Source organism: Cynara cardunculus (assembly GCF_001531365.2).
Source record: "Cynara cardunculus var. scolymus isolate 2C chromosome LG 3, CcrdV1, whole genome shotgun sequence".
NCBI classification, from domain to species: domain Eukaryota; kingdom Viridiplantae; phylum Streptophyta; class Magnoliopsida; order Asterales; family Asteraceae; genus Cynara; species Cynara cardunculus.
Window position 1 is genome coordinate 39,761,280 of NC_037530.1, and position 21,672 is coordinate 39,782,951.

The following is a 21,672-nucleotide window of genomic DNA, read 5'->3' on the forward strand; positions in this document are numbered from 1 at the left end:
ATATTATTCATTTTGTTTTCTGTTTTTTATTTGTGTATATTTTATTTTCTGTTTTATTTATTTATTTATATTATATTTTAATTAATATAAATTATTCATTTTATTTTCTGATTTGAGTTTAAAAAAAATCTAGCGATGATTGCACATGGTGACATATGGGACGGTTGTAAAAAAATTGTCGTTGGTCAACTGAACTGCACATCCTTTATTTACTTAATTAATGACACGTCGCTTTCGCTTATTTCTCACCACACCTTCATACTATTTTCCACATTTTTATCCTCATAAATATCCCATCATAATGCAAATTATCCATAAAAAATTTAAAGTTGCAAATATCATAAACATATCAGAAATTAATTAAAACATTTATTTTCAGATGTTGGTTTTATCTCTTAGTTATTTACCAAAAATGTCACTGGGTCTGTAATTTGTGAAAGGTTAAAGTGTAAAAGAAAAGTTTTTGAGTGCAGGGACTGAATCTGTAAATTTTATAAATTTGGTCTCTGTGTTTACGGACCTAGTTCAAATGCGATGACCCGGACGGGACTATCTGCAAAGCAGGTGGTTGTCTTGGGATTAGTCGGTTCGCATAGCGGGTTGAATATCCAGGTTAATAAAAAAAAAATTGTGGATCTGCTATTTAAGGACCTAGTGAGATTTTGGTGATTTTATGAGGGAAATGACTAAGAGGTGAAAACACAAGTCGAAAATTAATATTTTAATTAATTTTCTTAAACATTTTGTGTATTTGTATTTAAGTCATCAATAAACAAATAATATTATGTAAAAAAGATAAATTTAAATATTAATAATTAATATTTTTAGCAAAAAAAAATATATAGTCAAGGTGGTTTTGTTGCTAGTTACATTAGGATGATTATGAGTGTTAGTTCAAAAATAAAGATTATTATACTCATGTTCATTGTAGATAGCTGTGTTCATATATTGGGTTGATCGAGTTGAATACATTTGAACAACTCAATTTAATGTTTGTGGTCTGAAAAATCTTAATCCAACCAAACTAAAACCGTACGGGTTGGTCGAGTTGATATTTTGGTACATTAAAATATTTTTCTAATCTTGAATATGTTATTTATCTACTCATAATTTATTTTATATTATCAAACCATTTGATACAACTTATCCAAACTTCTTAGATCTTATGTATATCACATTCAATTAATTTTTTCAATTTACATATATATGTTCACGGTTATTGAACATATATAATGATGAGTTATGTAGAGATGGATAATAGATTAAAAATATGTGTATATGAAGAGGTTAAGTGATAGTGTAATTGTCTAATGTATATATTAATAGAAACTTAACAATCATATTAATTACAAAGGTATCGTGTTCATCGGGTTGGGTTGGGTTCAAATAATAATAACTCAAAATTTCAACCTAATATCTATGGTTTAAAAAATTTACAACTCGATTAGATGTCAAGTTGCTTCGGGTTGAGTTATTTCGTGTTGGGTTGATCGAGTTTATGAGCACCCCTAACTGTAGGGTTATGGGTTCAAATGATATTGGATTATATATCGAGGAACAAAGGAGCGTGGTATGTGTCTCCATTTATTTCCATTCATTATGAATAATGGACATGACGATCTTTACACCATTCATGATGAATATCATGTAAACGTCATAAATAAACGATGCGTACTCTTTTATCCCTCGGTTTATAATGAAATTTAAGTTTGTAATTGAACCTGCATTTATCTATATGTTACAAATATTTTATTACGTAAACTTATAAAACAAAAAACTTATAAACTACGATAAATTTATTAATTTAAATAACAATTATTGAAAAATAAAAACAAAAGAGATCCATGTACTTAATTTTTTATTATTATTAACTTGGATATCCGTTACCCGCTATGTAAGTCGACTAATCCCAAGGGGACTACCTGCTTTGCTGGTAGCCCAGAGTCACCTGTGGTCATAAGTAGACTTTTATTTCTCCTTGGATTTGAACCTGAAGCCTCTAAGCATTTTTGATCTTTGAAGCTCAAGCTAAAACCAATCAGACACCATTATTGTGGTTAAATGTACGTAACTATTTTTATTAACCTGAATATCCAATCCGTTATGCTAGCTGACTAATCCCAGGACGACCACTTGTTTTGCAGGTTGCCTGGAGTCATCGCATTTGAATATATATGGCCACAAGAAAATTTTTATTTCTTTTTGTATTTGAAACTGGAACCTTCAAAAAATTTTGATATTTGAAGTACAAGCTCAAACCAATTAAACACAATCCTTATACTTAATAGACATAATTTAAAAAATATATAATTATTACATTTATAAATTAACTTTAAATGTAGTAATTAACTTTTTTAGATAATAATATAATTGAAAAGTAGACATAACAATAACAATTGTAAGTAGATATTTATTTAAGAAAATGAAAATGAAAATGAAAATAAAAATAAAGAGTAAATGTGTTTTGACAATTGGAGCAGCATGAGTTGAAGTAGGTTATGGGTCGTAGTCCCTTGGAAAGTAACGTTTAAACCGACATTGTTAAAGACTCTTCCTTCTATCACATACGTCACCATCTTCAGTCCTTTCTAAATCTTCTTTTCCCCACAAATCTATTTACTTTATATATATATATATATATATATGTATATATATATATATGTATGTTGGAAGTTCAAACGAAAACACCTACATTTTACAAGAACATAAGAACACCTTTATCAAGTTTGATAATACATGAGAGAGGATTTGGAGGTATGCGAACAACATGATATGCTACATGGGTCACACCAAATGTTGTCTACATATCTGATTTAATGACTGTTTACTAAACGATTACTATGTAAGTATTTACCAGGTCATTTTACCTTATGGGATGACAAGGATTGAGAATCTTACCCAGTAAGAACAATGACAAAGACCGAGAGACTTACGCGGTAAGTGAGAGTGGTGACTCTTATGAACTGTTTATCAAATGCTAGGTAAGCGCTCACCAAAGTAACCAAATGCTTATGAGAAGGACCAATAATCTTATTTGGTTCAAGCGAAGGCTAGGACCGAGAGTATTACCCGATGAGAGAGGACAACAACTCTCACCATTGTTAGCACTTACTGGGTAAATTGTTGCATATGATGCCGTTTAAATCTTACCCGGTAAGTAAGCGGTAGAGTTGAATTATGCCGGTAAACACTTACCCGGTAAGTCTTTGTAAACGGCCGCTTAGTAACGTATGCAATAAATTATAGTATCACATGTGATAATACACATGAGGCAGCCTAGTGGTGTGCGGACGACTTGGTCCAAACCCTAGGTCTCACCAAATGTCGTATGCGTCCCTAATTTAGTATCACACGTGTATCATATATGATGGAATATAATATCACATATGATTGACTATAGTATAGAATAGTTATATATAGAATCTGTACAAATATAGACAAAAAAATGTTGAAACTTTGAAATAAAAAGGGTAGCAATTGTTATCTCTAAAACTTCTCAAAAAGAGATGGACAATAAATGCATTTGGTCCCAAACATATAAATGTATGGGGCACATAAATGGTACCATATGTATTATCATAAATGATACTATATGGGACATGTTTCATATTTGAAGATTTTAGTAAATATTTTCGTACGTGAAACTTAAAGGTTATTTGTTTATCTTTTAATAGTTCTATTAAGATGCAGTCTTTGAATCGTTAAGAAAGGAATATTGTTTGGCAAAAAAAAAGATGTCTTTTAATGGTTTTAAAACTCTCTGAATGTTTTTGTATCTTGGGTCTCCCTTACCATTAAGAGCACTAATTTTATTGTAAATAATTACTAAACAATTATATTTCATTTTGAATTATATCATAAGAGCATCTTAATCATTCTTACTAAGGATGCTCATAAGTTGGGTTAAAGACATTTGAACAACCCAACCCAATGCTTGCGGTTTGAAAAATCTTAACTCAACCCAAACCAACCCAAACCAAACCAAAGTGCAACCTAATCCAACCCAATTCGTACGGGTTGGTCGGGTTGATACTTTGGTACATTAATTTTTTTTTTCTAACATTGAATATGTTATTTCTCTACTCATAATTTCTTTTTCATCATCAACTATTTGATACAACTTACTTCTTACGTATATTACATTCAGTTAATTTTCTCAATTTATATATATATGTTCATAGTTACTGAACATATATACGAATGAATTATAGAGATGTGAATAGATTGAAAATATGTGTATGTGAATAGCATAAATAATAGTGTAATTGTCCAATGTATATATTACTAGAAATTCAACAATCATATTAAATCCAAGAAAAATAAAAAGATATCGAGTTCATCGGGTTAGGTTGAGTTCAAATAATAATAATACAACATCAACCAAATACCTACGGTTTGACAAATTTACAACTTGATTAGACATCAGATTGCTTTAGATTGAGTTATTTCGCATTGGGTTGTGTTGAGTTGATCGGGTTTTTTAGCACCCCTAATTTTGACCATCTAATCATTTTGCATCAAACTATTTAGCAACTGCCAAACAGCCCTTTAGTAGAAAATAAAAAGGTGATAATTTTGTGTACGGTTTTATAAGTGGATTCTAATACAGTTTATATAGTCATCTGTTTCAAAATGACAAGTAAATGAGATACCAGTTGACGAGAAGACGAAAATATATTGGTTTGTAAAAAATGGTATATCTCTCTCTCTCTATAATTAAGCACAATTATAAAAAACATGCACTCGAGTAAGTTGAACCTTTATGCTATTAAATAAAGATCATCATGATGTCGATATATTTGTTTTCATTAGTCCAGAAAGGACACATGTTTTGATTCGAACCTAACATACGTTGAAACTTTTTTCAAACGGAACATATAAAAAATCGTTTTAATCATGTTTTTCTAACAACTACTGACACAATGATATATAAACCACGAGTGAGATTTGTTTATTACGCAATCTAATTTGTTGTTTTAAGGTTTATCTGATATTTATAATATAAATAAGAGTTTGACTTATATTGTTCAACATAATTTTAACGTTTAAATCAACATAAATAATTCCAAAAAAGTTGTTAGTAAAAAAATAAATTAGAATGGGAAAATTACATGAAAAAAATCTCGTGAAATCCCGAGTACTTCTTGAGGATTTCAAAATCCAATATTTGAAGAATTTCAATTAATCAAAGGATTTTAAATCCGAACAATCCAACAAATCAAACATAAGATGATAATGGATTTGAAATCCAAATTCTTCCAAATCCATTTCATTCCTTCAAACGAAACGCACCAAAAAATAAAAAAACCCATTATTTTAACTTAAGATTTTCTAATTTTTAAAGTTTTGAATGGGGTCAAGAACCCCATTATTTGTATGTGGCTCCACAATGATTTCTGACCAAAACATTATATTTTTCATCAAAATCTTGTATTTTTTATAATATCAATAATTCATATCTTATAGACACCATTTTTTACACCAAAATGCATATCTATAAATATTTTTTTTTAACTATGCAAAGAATGGTGTATTTATTAAAGGAAAATTTATAGAAAATAACTATTTTCAGGCTTCGAATTTATCTTTTAGCCATTTTTCTCCCTAAATTTGAAAGATATATGTCTTTGCAAATGACACATCCCCAATTTGCGGAAAGGTTAATATGTAAGAAAAGGTTTATGAACCAAGCTGCAAGTATAAGAACCAAATCTATAAGTTAGATAAAGGTTCGCAAGTGGTACTTCCGCCACTTGCGAAAGTGTTGGACTAAGAGATGGCCGAGTGAGATGAAGGGGTTGTTTGTTTACTTCTTAATAGTTTCATTAAGAGACAGTATCCGAATCATTAGGAGATGAATCTTGTTTGGTAGAAAAACAGTCTGCTTCTTAATGGTTTTAAAATTCTCTGAATGATTTTGTATTATAGGTCTTCCTTGACCATTCAGTGCCCTAATTTCATTATAAACAATTACCAAACAATTATATTTCATTTATTATTATATCATGAGAGCCTCTTAATCATTATGACCACTTAATCATCTGCACCAAATCAATCCGTAATTGCCAAACAGCCCCGAATATAAAAGACTTAAAATAGTTATTTTAATTAATTTTCCTTATTAGAAAAAGAGTAAATTACGATTTTAGTCCATGTGGTTTGTTGAAAATTTATACGTTTATCCTTATAATTTTGAAATTACAATTTTCATCCCCATGGTTTATAATTAATTACCCTTTTTGTCCTTATCATTTAAAAATTATTGCTTTTTTTTAATCCTTATGGTTTACAATTCATTTATATTTTAGTCATTTATACTTAAAAGTAATGTTTTGTTCTCATAGACGAACATATAACCGAATTGCAAACGGTAAAAATGAAAACCGAATTTTTAAAACCACAAAGACGAAATCCGAAACTTTTAACAAACCACATGAACGAAAAACGTAAATTACTCAAATAAATTTATGACTTTTTGAGATTTAATCATTATTATAGCTGTTGGCAGACATCGATAGATGATACTTTTCATTAAAGTTGTATCCGTAATTAACGCTTTAACTTTCCCAACATATCGTATATTTAGCATAATGCAAAGGTAAGCATGTAACATCGCTTTTCAAAATGTCTGAAAAAGACATTTTTGTTATAGGAAAAAACGAAATAAAATAACAGTAAGTGGAGGATATCTCAAATTATAGGAAAAAACGACAATTTTTTTTTATTAACCTGAATATCCAATCCACTATACGAATCGACTAATCTCAGAACGACCTCCTGCTTCGCAGGTAGCTCGAAGTCACCGCATTTGAACCTTCGTGGCGAAATGGAGATTCTTATGACTCATTGAATTCGAACCTGAGACCTTCAGACACTTTTGATCTTTGGAGTCCAAACTCATACCAATTTGACACTACTCTTGTGGTTAATAATTTTTTTTTAATTATTAATAACGTTTGATCAAACTTGTATCCGTTTTAACTGATTTTTTTTTAAATTATATAATATTTATAAGATAAATGTAACAAACAGATTGACACATTCTTCTCATTTTTAATAAGATTTTAATCTCGGTTTTTAAAAAGACCAAAAATGCAAATACTGATACGTCAAATATAACTAAAAAATCATCTCTTGTTATTATCAAAGTGTGTGTGTGTATAATATATATATATATATATATATATATATATATAAGGGTTCAAACGAGAACGTCTTTATTTTACAAGAACGTGAGAAAACTTTTTTACTATAGACAATCACATGTGATACTATTATTCCATAGAATATGATACACATGTGATACTAAATCAGAGACACGAACGATTTCAATGCGATATTGGTTGTAGGTCAAGTCGTCCTTACACCACTAAGTCCCCTCACATGTATTATCACATGTGATAAGGATGTAGTTGATATGATACTATAATCTATCAATATACTATCACATGTGATGCTAAATCATAGACGCATACAACCTTTGACTCGACCTAAGTCATAGAACACATCGTCGACACATCACAGTCCTTTTACATATATTATCACATGTAATAAGAATGTAAACCTCCACCTATATATATATATATATATATATATATATATATATATATATGCTTACTCACACTGCTACGTCAAATATAACTAAAAAAACCATATCTCGTTATTATCAAAGTATATATATTTATTTGTTTACTCTCACTCTCGATGCATATATATAATATATATATGAGTCATCACCAAATTATATTTTGTAGGTCAAATCATTTATTAAGACGGTAACACCCACCCAGCAATCCCTATTTGCCACCTACACCCGGCGGTTAATACTATGATGGTATGGGCTAGATATGGAACATTTTAATGAATTTTATATTAAATCCAATAAATGATATCGGGTTAATCGGATTGAGTTGAGTTCAAATAATAGTAACCCAATATTAACATAATACCTACGGTTTGTTAATTTTACAACTCAATTAGACATCGAGTTGTTTCGCGTTGGGTTGATCGGGTTTTTGAGTAACCCTAATTTCAGTTACTTAAGCTTGCAATTTATTTCTATTTTTGTTTATGAGATTAAGAGACCATTTACTAAACACTTACATTCAGTGGCGAATCCATTATTTTTGTCTAGTGGGGGAACCTTTAAGATCGATTAAAGGTTAGTCGTCTAATATGTTTTTAGCATAATTCATCATTTTCAGAGATTTTTGAAGTTTTTTGTTTGATTTCAAGAGATTTTTTAGTTTTTTTGTCGATTTCAAGAGACCCTTTCAGTTGACTTCAAGAGTAAAAAATGGTTTTACGTGTAGTTTTTTACATTCACAATGTTTTTTTAGTATTCTACATTCATAATATTTTGCTGTAAAGTTTTAAGTATAAAAAATGATTTTATGTTGCTGTAATTCATGGTCAGTTTGTTAGAAATTTTAATTTTAAGGTTAAAATTATAAAGTTTCTATTCTAAAAGGTTAAATTGGTCAGGTTCCCTGTTTTAACGTAGCAAACACACTTTAACGTGTCAATTTTGTCTCCAATTACATGAGTCCAAAAATAAAGGACCTTTTGGAACATGACCCCCAATATAGTGAAGCGTCACCCCTATTATTGTCATCAGCATTCCTACACACTCACACTTCGACTGTCAAATCTCACCATCCAACTACTCCGGCGACCTTCCGATGGCCGTCGATGAGTTCTCTAGGTCAGTTCAAATGGGAATCCAGCTATCCCGAAGGATATGTTATGGAAAAGACAAGGCATCCATGACTGCTCCCAAACAGCCGTCCATGAAAAAGTCGTTGTCGTCGTCTTCATCGGCTTCGTCGTTGCGGTCACCGCAAAGTCATCGTCCGTCAGCGCCGATGGTTTATGCGGTAATAGTCGATCCTTCTACCGTCGATAATCCGGATATTTGCAGCTACCAGCCGTACGTGTACGGACGGTGCGATCCGCCGGCGTTGGTTCCGCTGCATATGCATGGAATCGCGATGGAGGTGGAGTGTTATTTGGATACGGCGTTCGTTTCCGTTACCGGGACTTGGCGTGTTCATTGCGTATCATCAAGCGCATGTTGCGATTGCAGAATCGCGATTCCGATGGGTGAGCAGGTAACGTTGATTGATTTATTTATTCGTTTGTGTATCATTCCTCTCATTATTTATCACTCATAGCTTGATTTAACCGGGTTGAAGAAATTTGAACAATTCAACATCTTTAAAAAATCTTAACCCAATTCAAACCAAAGTGCAACCCAACCCAACCCAAACCAAACCAAGCCGTGTGGGTTGGTAGGGTTTTTGAGCACCCCTAATCTTCAATACTGAAAATCGAATTATGGAAGATGATTTGTTGGAACCTAAGTATTTTTGAGAATCAATAACCATCTATTTTTATAGTATTCATGATTTTTGGCTCAACTTTGTTTTGCCGAATAACCGTCTATTTTTTTTTATAGTATTCATGATGAATAACCATCTATTTTTGTAATATTCATGGCAATAACCATCTATTTTTTATAGTATTCATGATTTTTGGCTCAACTTTATCCGGGTTTTGCCGAATAACCATCTATTTTTATAGTATTCATGTCGAATAACCATCTACTTTTTATAATATTCATGATGATTTACCTTGAATAACATAATATCTGTCATGACATCATCATAAATATCTATCATGTTCACAAAATAGGTAGTTCATATTTGAGAATCCTTTGTCTGTGATCTGTATTATGCACTATATTTTGTTACAGATTGTCAAAAAAACATGATTAAAAACATTAGCTAAAATTTATTGGCAAAATTTGACTAATGTTTTTATAATATCATATTAATTATTTATAAAATTAAATAAAAAAGAAGTTTGTGGGTCCCATTTGTTTCGTTGATTAAAATTTACTTGTTCGTATTGACCTCTTGCTGTCATTTCCCCTTTATATCTTATTCTAAAGTATCCTGTACAACTTGCCAAAAATGATGAACATAATTTCATCCCAATATCATATGTTCTATGCCTTTTGTGTATCTTTAGCCATTTCTTGGTGTGTATCGGAGTCACGCCCTCTTTCTCGAATAAAATCTGCTGTTCCAAAATTCCGTCACATGAATGCACATCAGCTTTTTGTGTAATATAAGTATATAACTTTGTTTAGTTCATGTTCACATTCTCTATAACTTTACAAGTAGATAAGAAAACACATCAGATTTTTGTTTCGAAACCACATTATGTTTTCAAACCCTCTTTCAAATGCCTTCGATCTACCATTAGACGCCACATAAGCACAACCCCACCCGACACGTGCTAAATTAGCAAGTTTGGTTGCAAGGCCATGTGGGCCTTAATTAACGTCTTATTTTTTGTTGGAAGGTGACTAATCCAAGCAAATTACAGCCATAAGACATCAGCTCTGATACACTCAATGACCACAAATTACTGTGGACATGGATATTGAACCTAGGACACATGGATATTTCACCAAGACCCCCTAAGCCTCAACCACTACGCGGCTGTCTTATTTAATTCTTGTACGCATCATTTTCCTTATTTTACGGGATAAACTATTTTCTTAACTTAAAGACAAGATCTTGCACCTCTCCAATGAATGAACTCAAGAAGGAAAGAAGTAATACTAAGAATGGTGTTCTCATGATTCTTCATAACTTAATTTATTCTGTGTTTTGAACCCTTATATCAACCTTTCTTATTTTAGTTCTCAAATGAACATGGTGTGGCTAACAGGGTTCAGTTCTAGGTATTGAGGTGGAGACCACAAGAAGATCATATTCTACAAAATTCGTAACTTCCCAAGATCTAGAAAAAGTAACCACGATAAAGAATGGCTTTTTAATGAAAGGCAACACGTATACGTTCAAAATTTTCCAGGTATCGCAACAACTTTGTACTATGATATAATATTTGTGTACTTACATTTATTAGACCTATTTACTAACTCTTTGACGCCGGCATTCCAAGGTTGAGGGAGGATCATATGTCCATGTTAATGTTAGGTGGTCTCAGAAATTGACGTATCAAGATCGTGAGTTCTGCCTTAGTATTCCTTTCACTTTTCCGGCTCACGTGGTGCCAGTGGTGAAGGGAACTCCTAATAAGGAAAAAGTTTCGCTAAATGTGATATCTGGAATGGAGACTGAGATTATGTGCAATATTTCTAGTCATCCTTTAATGGTATGCTGTATATTTTAGTTTAGTATTTTATATCCAATCAGTACAACAAATTTGGCTTTATAAGATGCCTGGAATGTCTAAACGTGCTAATAGAATACTTTACAGAACATATGTTTATAGGACCAAACTAGAGTCCTATCTAAAAGCGTTACAATAGGTTTATAGGACGCTTTTAGGCATTTTCACAAGATCTTTTAGACGCTTTTAAAATAAAGTGTTTTATTAGCTATTTTTATAGGACACTTTTCAGAAGTGTCATAAACCCATCTTTTTATACGACATTTTTTCAAATAATGTCATATAAAGTAGCTAATACGACACTATTCTAAAAGTGCCCTAAAAAACTTGTGAAAACACCTAAAAACATCCTATAAACCTAGTGCAACACTTTTAGATAGGACACTTATTGGTTTGGTCGTATTAAATTTTGGTCCTATAAATAGTATTTTATTAGGACATTTAGACATCTTAGGCGTCCTATAAAACCAAATTTGTTGCAGTGAATGAACATCATTCTTGTTTTCTCTCCTAATCATATATTTCACTTATTTTATCGCTTGAAAGGAAACAAGACGGCATGGTGGGGAATTAAGCTTTGTATATGAAGCAGATGTTCAGAAATGGTCTAATGATGACTTCTATTTTACTTATGTGGTAAAGCCTCATATCTTTCATTATAAATGGATTTTGTAAGAGTCCCACTTCGGCTAGAGTTGGACCATTTCTCCTTAGTATATGTTGGAACCTTTTCTCTTTTCAAGGGCTCTTTTGGAGAGTAATATAATAAGGTTTCACATATTCTCACATGGTATCAGAGCCAAGGTTTACCACATACTCGACACTTTGGGATAATCTGATCCCATCTAGCCTCTATTGGAGGGGGTGTGTTAGAGTCCCACATCGGCTAGACTTCGACCATTTCGTCTAAATATATGTTGGAACCCTATTTATTTCTTCAACGGCTCTTTTGGAAAGTAAGCAAATGAGGTTCCACGTATACTCACATGGTATCCGAGTCAAGATCTACCATGGACTCGACACTTTTAGGGGCAATCTATAACTGTCTAGCCCCCTTTTGACACTCTAGGACAATCTATGCTCGTCTAGCCTCTGCTGATAGAGTCACATATTAGTTAGATTTGGACTATTTCTTCTATATATGTTGGAACCCGCCCTTTTTTTTAAGGGCTCTTTTAGAAAGTAAACTAATGAGGTTCCACATATTCTCACAGACTTAGTTGTGGATTCAGTTCCAAGAAGTAAACATGAAAGCATGTCTTGATCTCTTTAAATGGCATTTCCTTTCAGGTGTGCTCAGATGATATCTTTGCTGGTCTGCTACTGCAGACTCCATCTCGAAATGATTGTGATCAGAGAGATATGTTTTGCTTCTATCTTCTCCCAGGGAGTAACAGAACTACCAAGGTTAGTTGGCATCTTCTATTCATTCTTCTTTTTTAAAGTATATAATATTTATATATGGCAAATGCAACAAATAAACTCACACACCATTCTCACCTCTGGTGAGGTTTGAAACCCTGACCTTCTAGGAGGCCAAAGGCTCCGATACTGCCAGGGCAAAGGCCCTTTGGTTTCTATTAATTCTTTCATTTGGCCCTTAATTGGTTTGTTGGCATCTTCAATAAAACCAAGTAATAACTAACCTCATTTGTGTGGATAATGTGCATCCTAATAGCATTTCAAAAAGGAAGTGGTATTTCTAGTAGATATAAGCGAGAGTATGCACGATGCCCCGCTTGAGAAAACAAAAGATGCAGTGATCGGTTGCCTCTCGGAGCTTAATCATGGAGATTATTTTAACATCATAGCCTTCAATGGAGACATTCAACCATTCTCATCTTCCTTGGAGTTGGCAACAGAGGAAGGAATCACAAATGCAACTGAATGGATCACAAATCTTATAGCTGAAGGAGGTACAAACCTCCTTCTCCCCCTCAAACAGGTGCTTCTCATCTCAAGATCCATTTTTCAGCATCACCCTGGTTATTCATTGTGAATTGATTTGCCGGTAAAGGGGCTGTTTTGGTTGGTTTTCCATTAAGTTTTGTATGGATAAAGTTGTTTGTGCGGATTAATCTGTCCATATAGATTGAAAAGGTTTATGTTTAGGAGGGTTTTATCATAGATTGGAAGAGCGTGTCTTTTAATTGGGAGGGACAAGTATGGGAAAAACTTGACTTTATGCATAAAGCATCCCGCTAGAAGCTTATTGAATAAGCCACTTTCTATATTGTTAAGCCAATACCAAATGCTCATGTATAGCTGACCGAATAAGCTTTGAGTTTTTTTAAACTCATTAAGCTGCTAACAAACAGACCCTTAGACTAAAGTTGTAAACATATCAAGTTTCAAGATATCTATATAGATCATATTGGTATAATAGCAATAGCAAGTGCTCGTATATGCTAATATAGGTATAATTGTGAGGGACTGTTTGGATGGTTTTCCATTAAGTCTATGGATAAAGCTGTCTGTGTGGATTTACCCGTCTGCGTAGATTGGGAAGATTTTTGTTTGGAAGGAGCGCCTTTTTTAATTGAGAGACAAGTTTGGGAAAAACATGGCTTTCTGCATAAAGCTCCCCCCCCTAGAAGCTTAATGATAAGCCACTTTCTGTATCATTAAGCACTACCAAACAGTCATATATAGCTGACAAAATAAGCGAGTCTCATTAAGCTGCTAACAAACAGGCCCTAACTCCTAAGTGTTCGTATATACTAAAGAGTACAATTTAGGTAGGGAAAAATATTAGGCTTGCAAGTTTTACAAGTTAAAACTTTCAAACTTGGATCTGGGTTGAAGCAAGTCTAAAGGCTTAATGAGCCAAAAGGCTTAGGAAATGGAAGCAAGAAGATAGTTATTGTAACAACCCGTCCCACATTGATAGAAAACTAGATTTTGTGAGCTCCTTATAAGCTCAAAGTTTTGGGCTACCATTAACTTCCATCACAGTTTTAAGTTGATTTAATGGTTATTGGGTCAGACTGTTGCTTTGGGCTATGAGGCGTTACAACTATTCTCTCATTTATTGTTGTCTCAATGAGCTTATTGTTTCCTTTTCCACATCTGAAACCAAATGATTTATATCTCCTGATGATCTCCAGGCATTTGATATGGTCGGTAAGACTGGTGAATCTATTCCTCTCATTTTCCTCATTACTGATGGAGCTGTTGAAGATGAAAAAGATATTTGTAATACGATGAAAGATCGCCTTCTAGATGGAGGAATTAATTGTCCGCGAATTTGCACATTTGGCATAGGTAAGTAAATTCGCAAAGATTTCATCCAAAGTTTACGCCTAGGTGTCATAAATGAGACAACTGGTCCCACATTGATAGAAAATTAGATCTATGAGCTTCTTATAATATCAATCGACCTGGAGGTTATTGTGCGTGTCTTGTTTTGGTTAATGATCTGAAGATTCCCAGGTTCATACTGCAATCACTATTTTTTGCAAATGCTTGCTCATATGGGAAGAGGATGCTATGATGCTGCATATGATGTAGGTCAGTTTCATCAAGCACTAATATCTTTAATAATTACATTCTTGGGTCGGGTTCACATGAGAATGGTGATCAAATAAGAAAACAAGATAACGACCAAATACTTTACTCTGTGTTCTCGAATTTTGGAAGGAAACAAGATAACGACCAAATACTTTACGGACTCGAGAACACGGTGTAAAATCACATGTGTTCACGGTCGTGGGCCAAGTCGCTTGCACACACCTTGCGTTGATCGTGTTCCGTAATCGGATGTGATTTCAGTGGAAAATCACATGTGATTTCGCCGTTTTCATGTTTTCTTATTTTGACTTTGTTCTCGTTTGGATCTCCCTCTTACATTCTTTTGTTAAACATAAGTGGCATGTTAAATCATTGTTTTGAACCAGATTCGATCAGCGAACAATTACCAAAACTGCTTAAAAACGCCTTGTCTCCCGTACTCGCAAATATAACCCTTGATGCCCTACAAAATCTCGACTCACATGAGGTACAGTTTTTGATCTCTTCTTTATTGGTTCATTCAGTTTAACTTCATTAGTTGTTTTTATTTATCGCAGTTGTACCCGTTTCGTATTCCCGACTTGTTTGGAAGTCCGGTAATTGTATCAGGCCGATACGAAGGAAACTTCCCCGACATTGTTAAAGCTAGAGGTTTCATGGCTGATATGAGCACCTATGTAATTGATGTCAAAGTGAGGAACGCGAAAGACATACCTTTGAACAAGGTAAAGATTTTAATTTGTACCCTTAGGGGTGCGTTTGGTGCACTGAACATGACATAACAGAACATGGATCATTGTTCCACGTTTGGCATGACTTTTATGTGGAACAGAGTGGAACATGCGTGCTCCACCCCACCCCATGGATTAAGGTGGAACAAACTTATATTTTGCCAATATATCCTCAAAATAAAACCTAATATTTTTAAGCATCAAATAAGTAACCCTCTTTACATTTTATCTATTCTTTAGATTTTATTTATTGTATTTTATTTTTTTAAACTTTCACTTAACCGTTCTCAAAATATTATTTATACGTTTTCTATATTGTGGTTAATTTAGTAAGTTTTTAAATATTAATAATAATAAAATAATATAGAATAAGTATAAAACAAAACTTGGAAACTAATAAACTTCATATTTTGGTCCCATTTTAATTGTCTTGACGAAAATTTTCTAATGATATATTTTGTTACAAAAAATGTATTTTTTATTATAATTTAATAAATTAATAAAAATATAGAAAAAAAAATATAAACAAATCATCAAGGGTGTCGTTTACCAGTCCTATGTTACCAAACGTTGAACAACTGTGTTGTTTTATTTTGTCATGTCCTGTTTTGTTCTCTCCTGGGTACCAAATGGCCCCTTAGTTTGTATCATGGTAAACATACAAGGACCGGATGCAACGCTCCATAGCCCAAAGCAGTGTGTTGGGTCCAGTTTCAAAAATTGGTGGAAATTATTAAATTTGAGCTTTTGGTTCTTCTATCTTTTCAGGTTTGTGCAAGAAGGGAGGTCGATTCGCTCACAGCACATGCATGGTTAGACACGAATCAACAATTAGAGGAGAAGGTTTCTTTCTTTCTTTCTTTCTGCATTTTGTGTGATCATCATCTTATGGTTCAATAAGTTGAGTTGGTCTATTGATGTAGGTTGCAAAAATGAGCTTACAAATGGGGGTTCATTGTGAATATACTAGCATGATTCTAGTCCAGGGTGACAGAGTAAAGCCACCTATTGATTCAGTTCTACCAGAAGAGGTAGGCTTTTGCATATGTATATATATATATATATATATATATATGTGTGTGTGTATGTATATATATATATATATATATATTTTTTTATTAACCTGGATATCCAACCCGCTATGCGAGCCGACTAATCTCAGGGCGACCACCTGCTTTGCAAATAGCCCTGAGTCACCGCATTTGAACCTCCGTGGCCACAAGGGGATTTTTATTTCTTCTTGGATTTGAACCTGAGACCTCCAGGTACTTTTGACCTTTGGAGCCAAACTCAAACCAATCGGACACCACCCTTGTGTTTTATATATTTAGTCATTATAGACCTGGGAACTGAATCGTGTGAGAATAAAAGTTATGTCTACAAGTATAATATATATTTATAGACTTGGAGCCCAATTATACTTGCGTTTGGGTCCCGGATTTATTTAGCCCAAAATTGAACCAATCTCTGAATGAATATCTATCTAATTTCTTTCAAAATAAAAAACGACCTAATTTCAGAATTTGCATGACCAAAAATAAAAATGACTCTTTGATATTCTTTTCAAATATTTTTGTTGTTTTAATTTATAATATGATATGAAATTTTAAATTTTATTTTGTATATTATATATATATATGGTGATGATGATAATTGCTGAACCGCACACAGAAGTATACCAAATTGGAGAATCATAAGATGATACATCTGAAGAATCTAAGCATCGGATTCGGGAACTTGATGGCAAGTGTCGACGGTGTACCTCCGGGAATAGAAGAAGTAGAGGAAAAGGAGCCTGCCGGAATGATGATGCAGGCCGCTTCCTCCGTCTGGGGGATCTTTCTCGATCGATGTTGTTGCATGTGCTTCATTCAGTGCTGTTCTCGCATGAACGATCAATGCGCCATTGTTATGGCGCAACTATGTACGGCTCTTGCTTGTTTAGAATGCCTCAATTGCTGCTGTGAAGTATGCGATTCATGCAGCGACTTGTGCAGCTAGAAAATTAGTAGTAGTAATAATATGCATCATATATATGGTGCAAAATGCTTTTGTATTTATTTACAGAGGCAGAATCAAACGAGAAGTACGATCAATTTGCGAGAAGGCAAGAAGTTCTAATCATATGCGATACAAAAATGTTGTTGACCAGTCATGTAACGGGTGACTTTTCCTACGACCCTGTCCTTTTGGACATGTTGTATTGTGTTCTTGAAACTTTTCACAATCTCGTAAATTGATTGTCTTCTTGTTTGATTTTTCGCCTTTTATGTATATAAGCCCGTTTTTTTCTTTCTTATGTCATGCCCATGTCTTGCTTCGGTTGCACGTGTTTTAGTTCTAACTGGATAAAAATCACTTGTCCCATTTTTTTTTATTGTTCTTTAACGATGATATGTAATGATTGGTTGGATGATAACGGGACACTCAGGGACAGTGACGGATCGCCTACACGGTTTTTTACCTTTCTAACGTTCCTATCCACGGGAATTTATGGCTTTTGTAGAGGGGTAGGCTAAATGTACCTACTAATTTCCTACTCAGAAATACACATTGACATCAAAACTTACTTTTTATATTTCTCATACATGAAGAGGGCTGCTTATAGAATCACCCTTTGTAGAGCATGAGAAAAAACTATCCAAGAAAAACTGTTAGAGTATCTCTAACAGGTATGCTGTATTTTCTTTTTTTTTTAAATTTGGAGATTTTTTCTTCTATTTTAAAAAAGAGTTTAACATAGCCGTTGAAACAAATTTGAGAAAACTTCCAAAGTTTTTTAAAATATCATAGCTGTTGGAAATGCTCTTAATAATCCAATTGGGTACATCAACACCCGTCGAGAGTTGGATTTGAAATAAGTGTTGATACATACACAATACCTTTTACAAAAAAAAGTTATGTAAAGAGGCTCGATGATAAGATGAATGATCATGTGAGAATAGAAGTTAATGTGAGAAGTGCAAGAAAATATTTAAACCCTTGATCACTTTTAATCTCAAAGTTACTTTAAAGAAATTGATCCAATATATCTCACTAGAGTTGATCTACCGATTCTTTTTCAATTAAGATTGGTCTAATGGTGGAGATACTTACCTTTTTTTATCATAACTTTCATTCTCACCAGTATACAAACTCGATGATAATTCATTTATATATAATCCCGATGATAATTCATTTATATATATTATATGTATTTTAAAAAATATTTTTTTTATCAGAAATTAAGTATTTTCTTTTAGTTGTCAAATATAATTAATAGGAAAATCACTTGACAAATTTTATGAAACTAGAAGCATATACACGCAATGCAGCGAGATACATCTTAAATTTATTGTTTATAATACGAATTTTATATAGTTTTGGGAAAACGATAATGTTTTTATATTTAAATAAATATAAATTTGAAGACCCATAATTTTTTTAACGAATTAAATTAACAAGTGTAAAAGTTCTCGTTTTCTATATTATATTTTTTGTATAATTTAATTTAGATTTAATGACGAATTAATTTATTTTAGGTCTAATAATAATGTTTTTTTATAAAAATAATTTTTAGTTTAGTCTTTTTGTTATAATTTATTTTAAGTTTAATAAATAAATAATTTATTTTAGATTTAATAATATAATTTTTTATAAAAAATAATAATTAAGTATTACTTACTGATTATATTAATTATATTTTASATTWTTTATWTTTAAAATGAGATATTTATTCTGTATTTAATTATATTTATCTGCACTTAGTTATATAAATTCAAATATAAAACTTTAATAACTTGTATTTGTATACAATTTACTTATAATCTTGAATTTTAAGTAATACGAATCAATAAATAATATTTCATCTAAAAAAAATAGTCTTTTTAACAGATTTTATGAAATGCTTCATAATATGGTATATGTTTCGTACGTTCGCGATCCGTTTATAAACTTGAGTTATTCATTCCATCCTCCTTTCTTTAAAGCGCGCATTCCCGCCCAATCTCTCCCGCCTCTTCCGCCCACCGGAGCCGCAGTTCATTGCAGAGGTAATCATCGATCCAAATAAGTTCATCGTCTTAGTTGATCTATTTCACATTCATGTATTGAGTTCTTACTTCATGAATCATCATGCAAAGAAGTTTACAATTCACATAATTTCTTAATTACATTACATAAGATGCTTAATTAAACAGTCTTGTGGTTTACCGGCGTACTTAAGAGTTAAGAAGAATGCGACAATTATTCTTCTGGCCTTTGATTTTCTTCTAGATGATTAAAACTAGGGTTTATACTTTGTATATTAAGCGGTTTGGTCGATTGCTTGTATACAATTCGTTAATAATCAGATTGCATTTATTACTTTATATCTTTTATTGTATATGAAATAAATCGTTTCATAGATTTTGAGCTGGTGGATATGAAGTCAGATCGGCTCTACTCACCAAATTTAAACTTAATAATTTCAGAAATTTTCATGTAGAAATCCAGAACTTGAAATTCATAAAAATGGAGCATCACAGTTACTATGTGGTTTCAGAAAACATTTGTGCAGAGTATCTAATCTTATATTGTTTTTTTCCTTGAAATAGCGTGTGGTATAAGCATATTATAATATTGATTCTGGAAGTATCATTTACAATCTATTTTGAAGTTATCAATTCCTAACCTCTTACAATCTCATTCATGCTTTTAGAGTTCAGATCATCGGTGAATTGGATCTGAAGAAGGAAAAACAATGGTGATAGAACTGACAACACCTCAGATAGTGTGAGAATTCTAGGCAAAGCACTCAACAAAGAGTTTCTTTCCAGGCCCTTATTAAATATATGATGAGGTATATGCATCTTTTTTTTTAATGTAGTTTGTTACTAAAATGTCTTTGGTGATCCATGTAGTGCTATTGTATCTTGTATGGAAGTAAACTGTACTCCTATTTCAGTTTTCACAGATGGAAATCCTAACTCTGTTAAGATACTTTATAGTCTAATGGACATTTGGTCTATAGTACAGTGTACCAACATGATAATAGGATGCAACATACTATGAATTTGAATGAACACCCTTTTCCATATTACCTAGTTTTATATGTAGTTAAAAGGTAGGAGAGAAAGAGAGATCAAGATAAAATAGAATTAAGTAGTTTTCATGCACATCTTCTGTTTATTTGTATGGCACTCTCATGAATTTGAGTTTCTGTTCCTTACTTCTTAGAGGGATATCAAATCATATAACCCCTAGCCCTTAATGCTAATTTTCAAACATTTGGTGAACCCTTTGTCTTTTTGGTGATTTATGCTTTACCAATATGCATTTGATATGAGTTCAATAAAACATATGCCTGCCAATTTCATATATCATCCTTTGAACTTATCTCTAGTTATTTTTAATCTTCCAATTTGTCAGTGGTTCGTGTTGGGAATTGTTCATCACAAGGTTAATGCTATCTCCTATTGGACCTACGGATTCATGCAAGCTAGAATTGCCATCTTGACAGGTTGGTTTCTCCAAATTCAAGCCTATTAACTTTTCATTACTAGGCAAGTGGTTACCTGCGGTTCTTCCATTCCATGAATTTGTTATTTTCATGCGACTTATGTGTATTTATAGCACCAGAGCCATCTGTGGCTGGATTTATACCGGAATCATGTTCGTGGTCCAAATTCACTTGAGTTAGGAGCAAGGCTTTTTATGTCATCAGACCTTACCAAGTCAAAGTACTTATCCTTATCTTTAAACTTTCTTGTTTAATATATGAACTAAATTGCTGCTTCTGTACTATAGGTTCTGGAATACATAAACCTAACAACTTAATATGCAATAAGCAAATTAGCCCTGCTCCTGTGTTGTCCCCAAGGTTGATTGATGGTGTGACTTGGTACATTGCCAATTAGAGATGGAAGATTTTAGTTTAGCAAATTTTAGTGGCTGTTTGGTTAAGCTGATGAATGAAAATGAAATTTTCATTCCCTCCCGTTTAACTAGGAATAAAAATTTGGGCCCCTTGGGGATGAACTCATTATATCATATAAAACCAAATAGTTTATATCTCTTCTTTTTTTAGCAAGGCTTTAGTTTGATATTACCATATTTATAATTTTGATCTGAAAAACATCTGGAAGTATCTTTTATTTCCTAGTACTTTGTGTTGAATCATGGGGACTTCTTCTGTGGGGTTGGCTTTTAGCTTGCATGTTATTTTGTTATACTATTATTATTAGATCTAATCGATAGTGCAAGGTAA

The 21,672-nt window shown here is 32.6% G+C and overlaps 1 protein-coding gene across 1 annotated transcript; it reads left to right on the plus strand.

Annotated features, from left to right (window-relative positions):
- The first annotated feature begins 8,681 nt into the window (after positions 1-8,681).
- LOC112509252 lies at positions 8,682-17,737 on the plus strand. The gene is made up of 12 exons (XM_025114108.1): positions 8,682-9,110; positions 10,741-10,884; positions 10,975-11,187; positions 12,496-12,612; positions 12,884-13,150; positions 14,313-14,469; positions 14,638-14,715; positions 15,102-15,202; positions 15,273-15,440; positions 16,215-16,289; positions 16,370-16,477; positions 17,118-17,737. Exons 1-12 carry the CDS (start codon positions 8,682-8,684, stop codon positions 17,445-17,447), a joined length of 2,187 nt encoding a protein of 728 aa, XP_024969876.1. The 3' UTR covers positions 17,448-17,737.
- Positions 17,738-21,672: the final 3,935 nt, after the last annotated feature.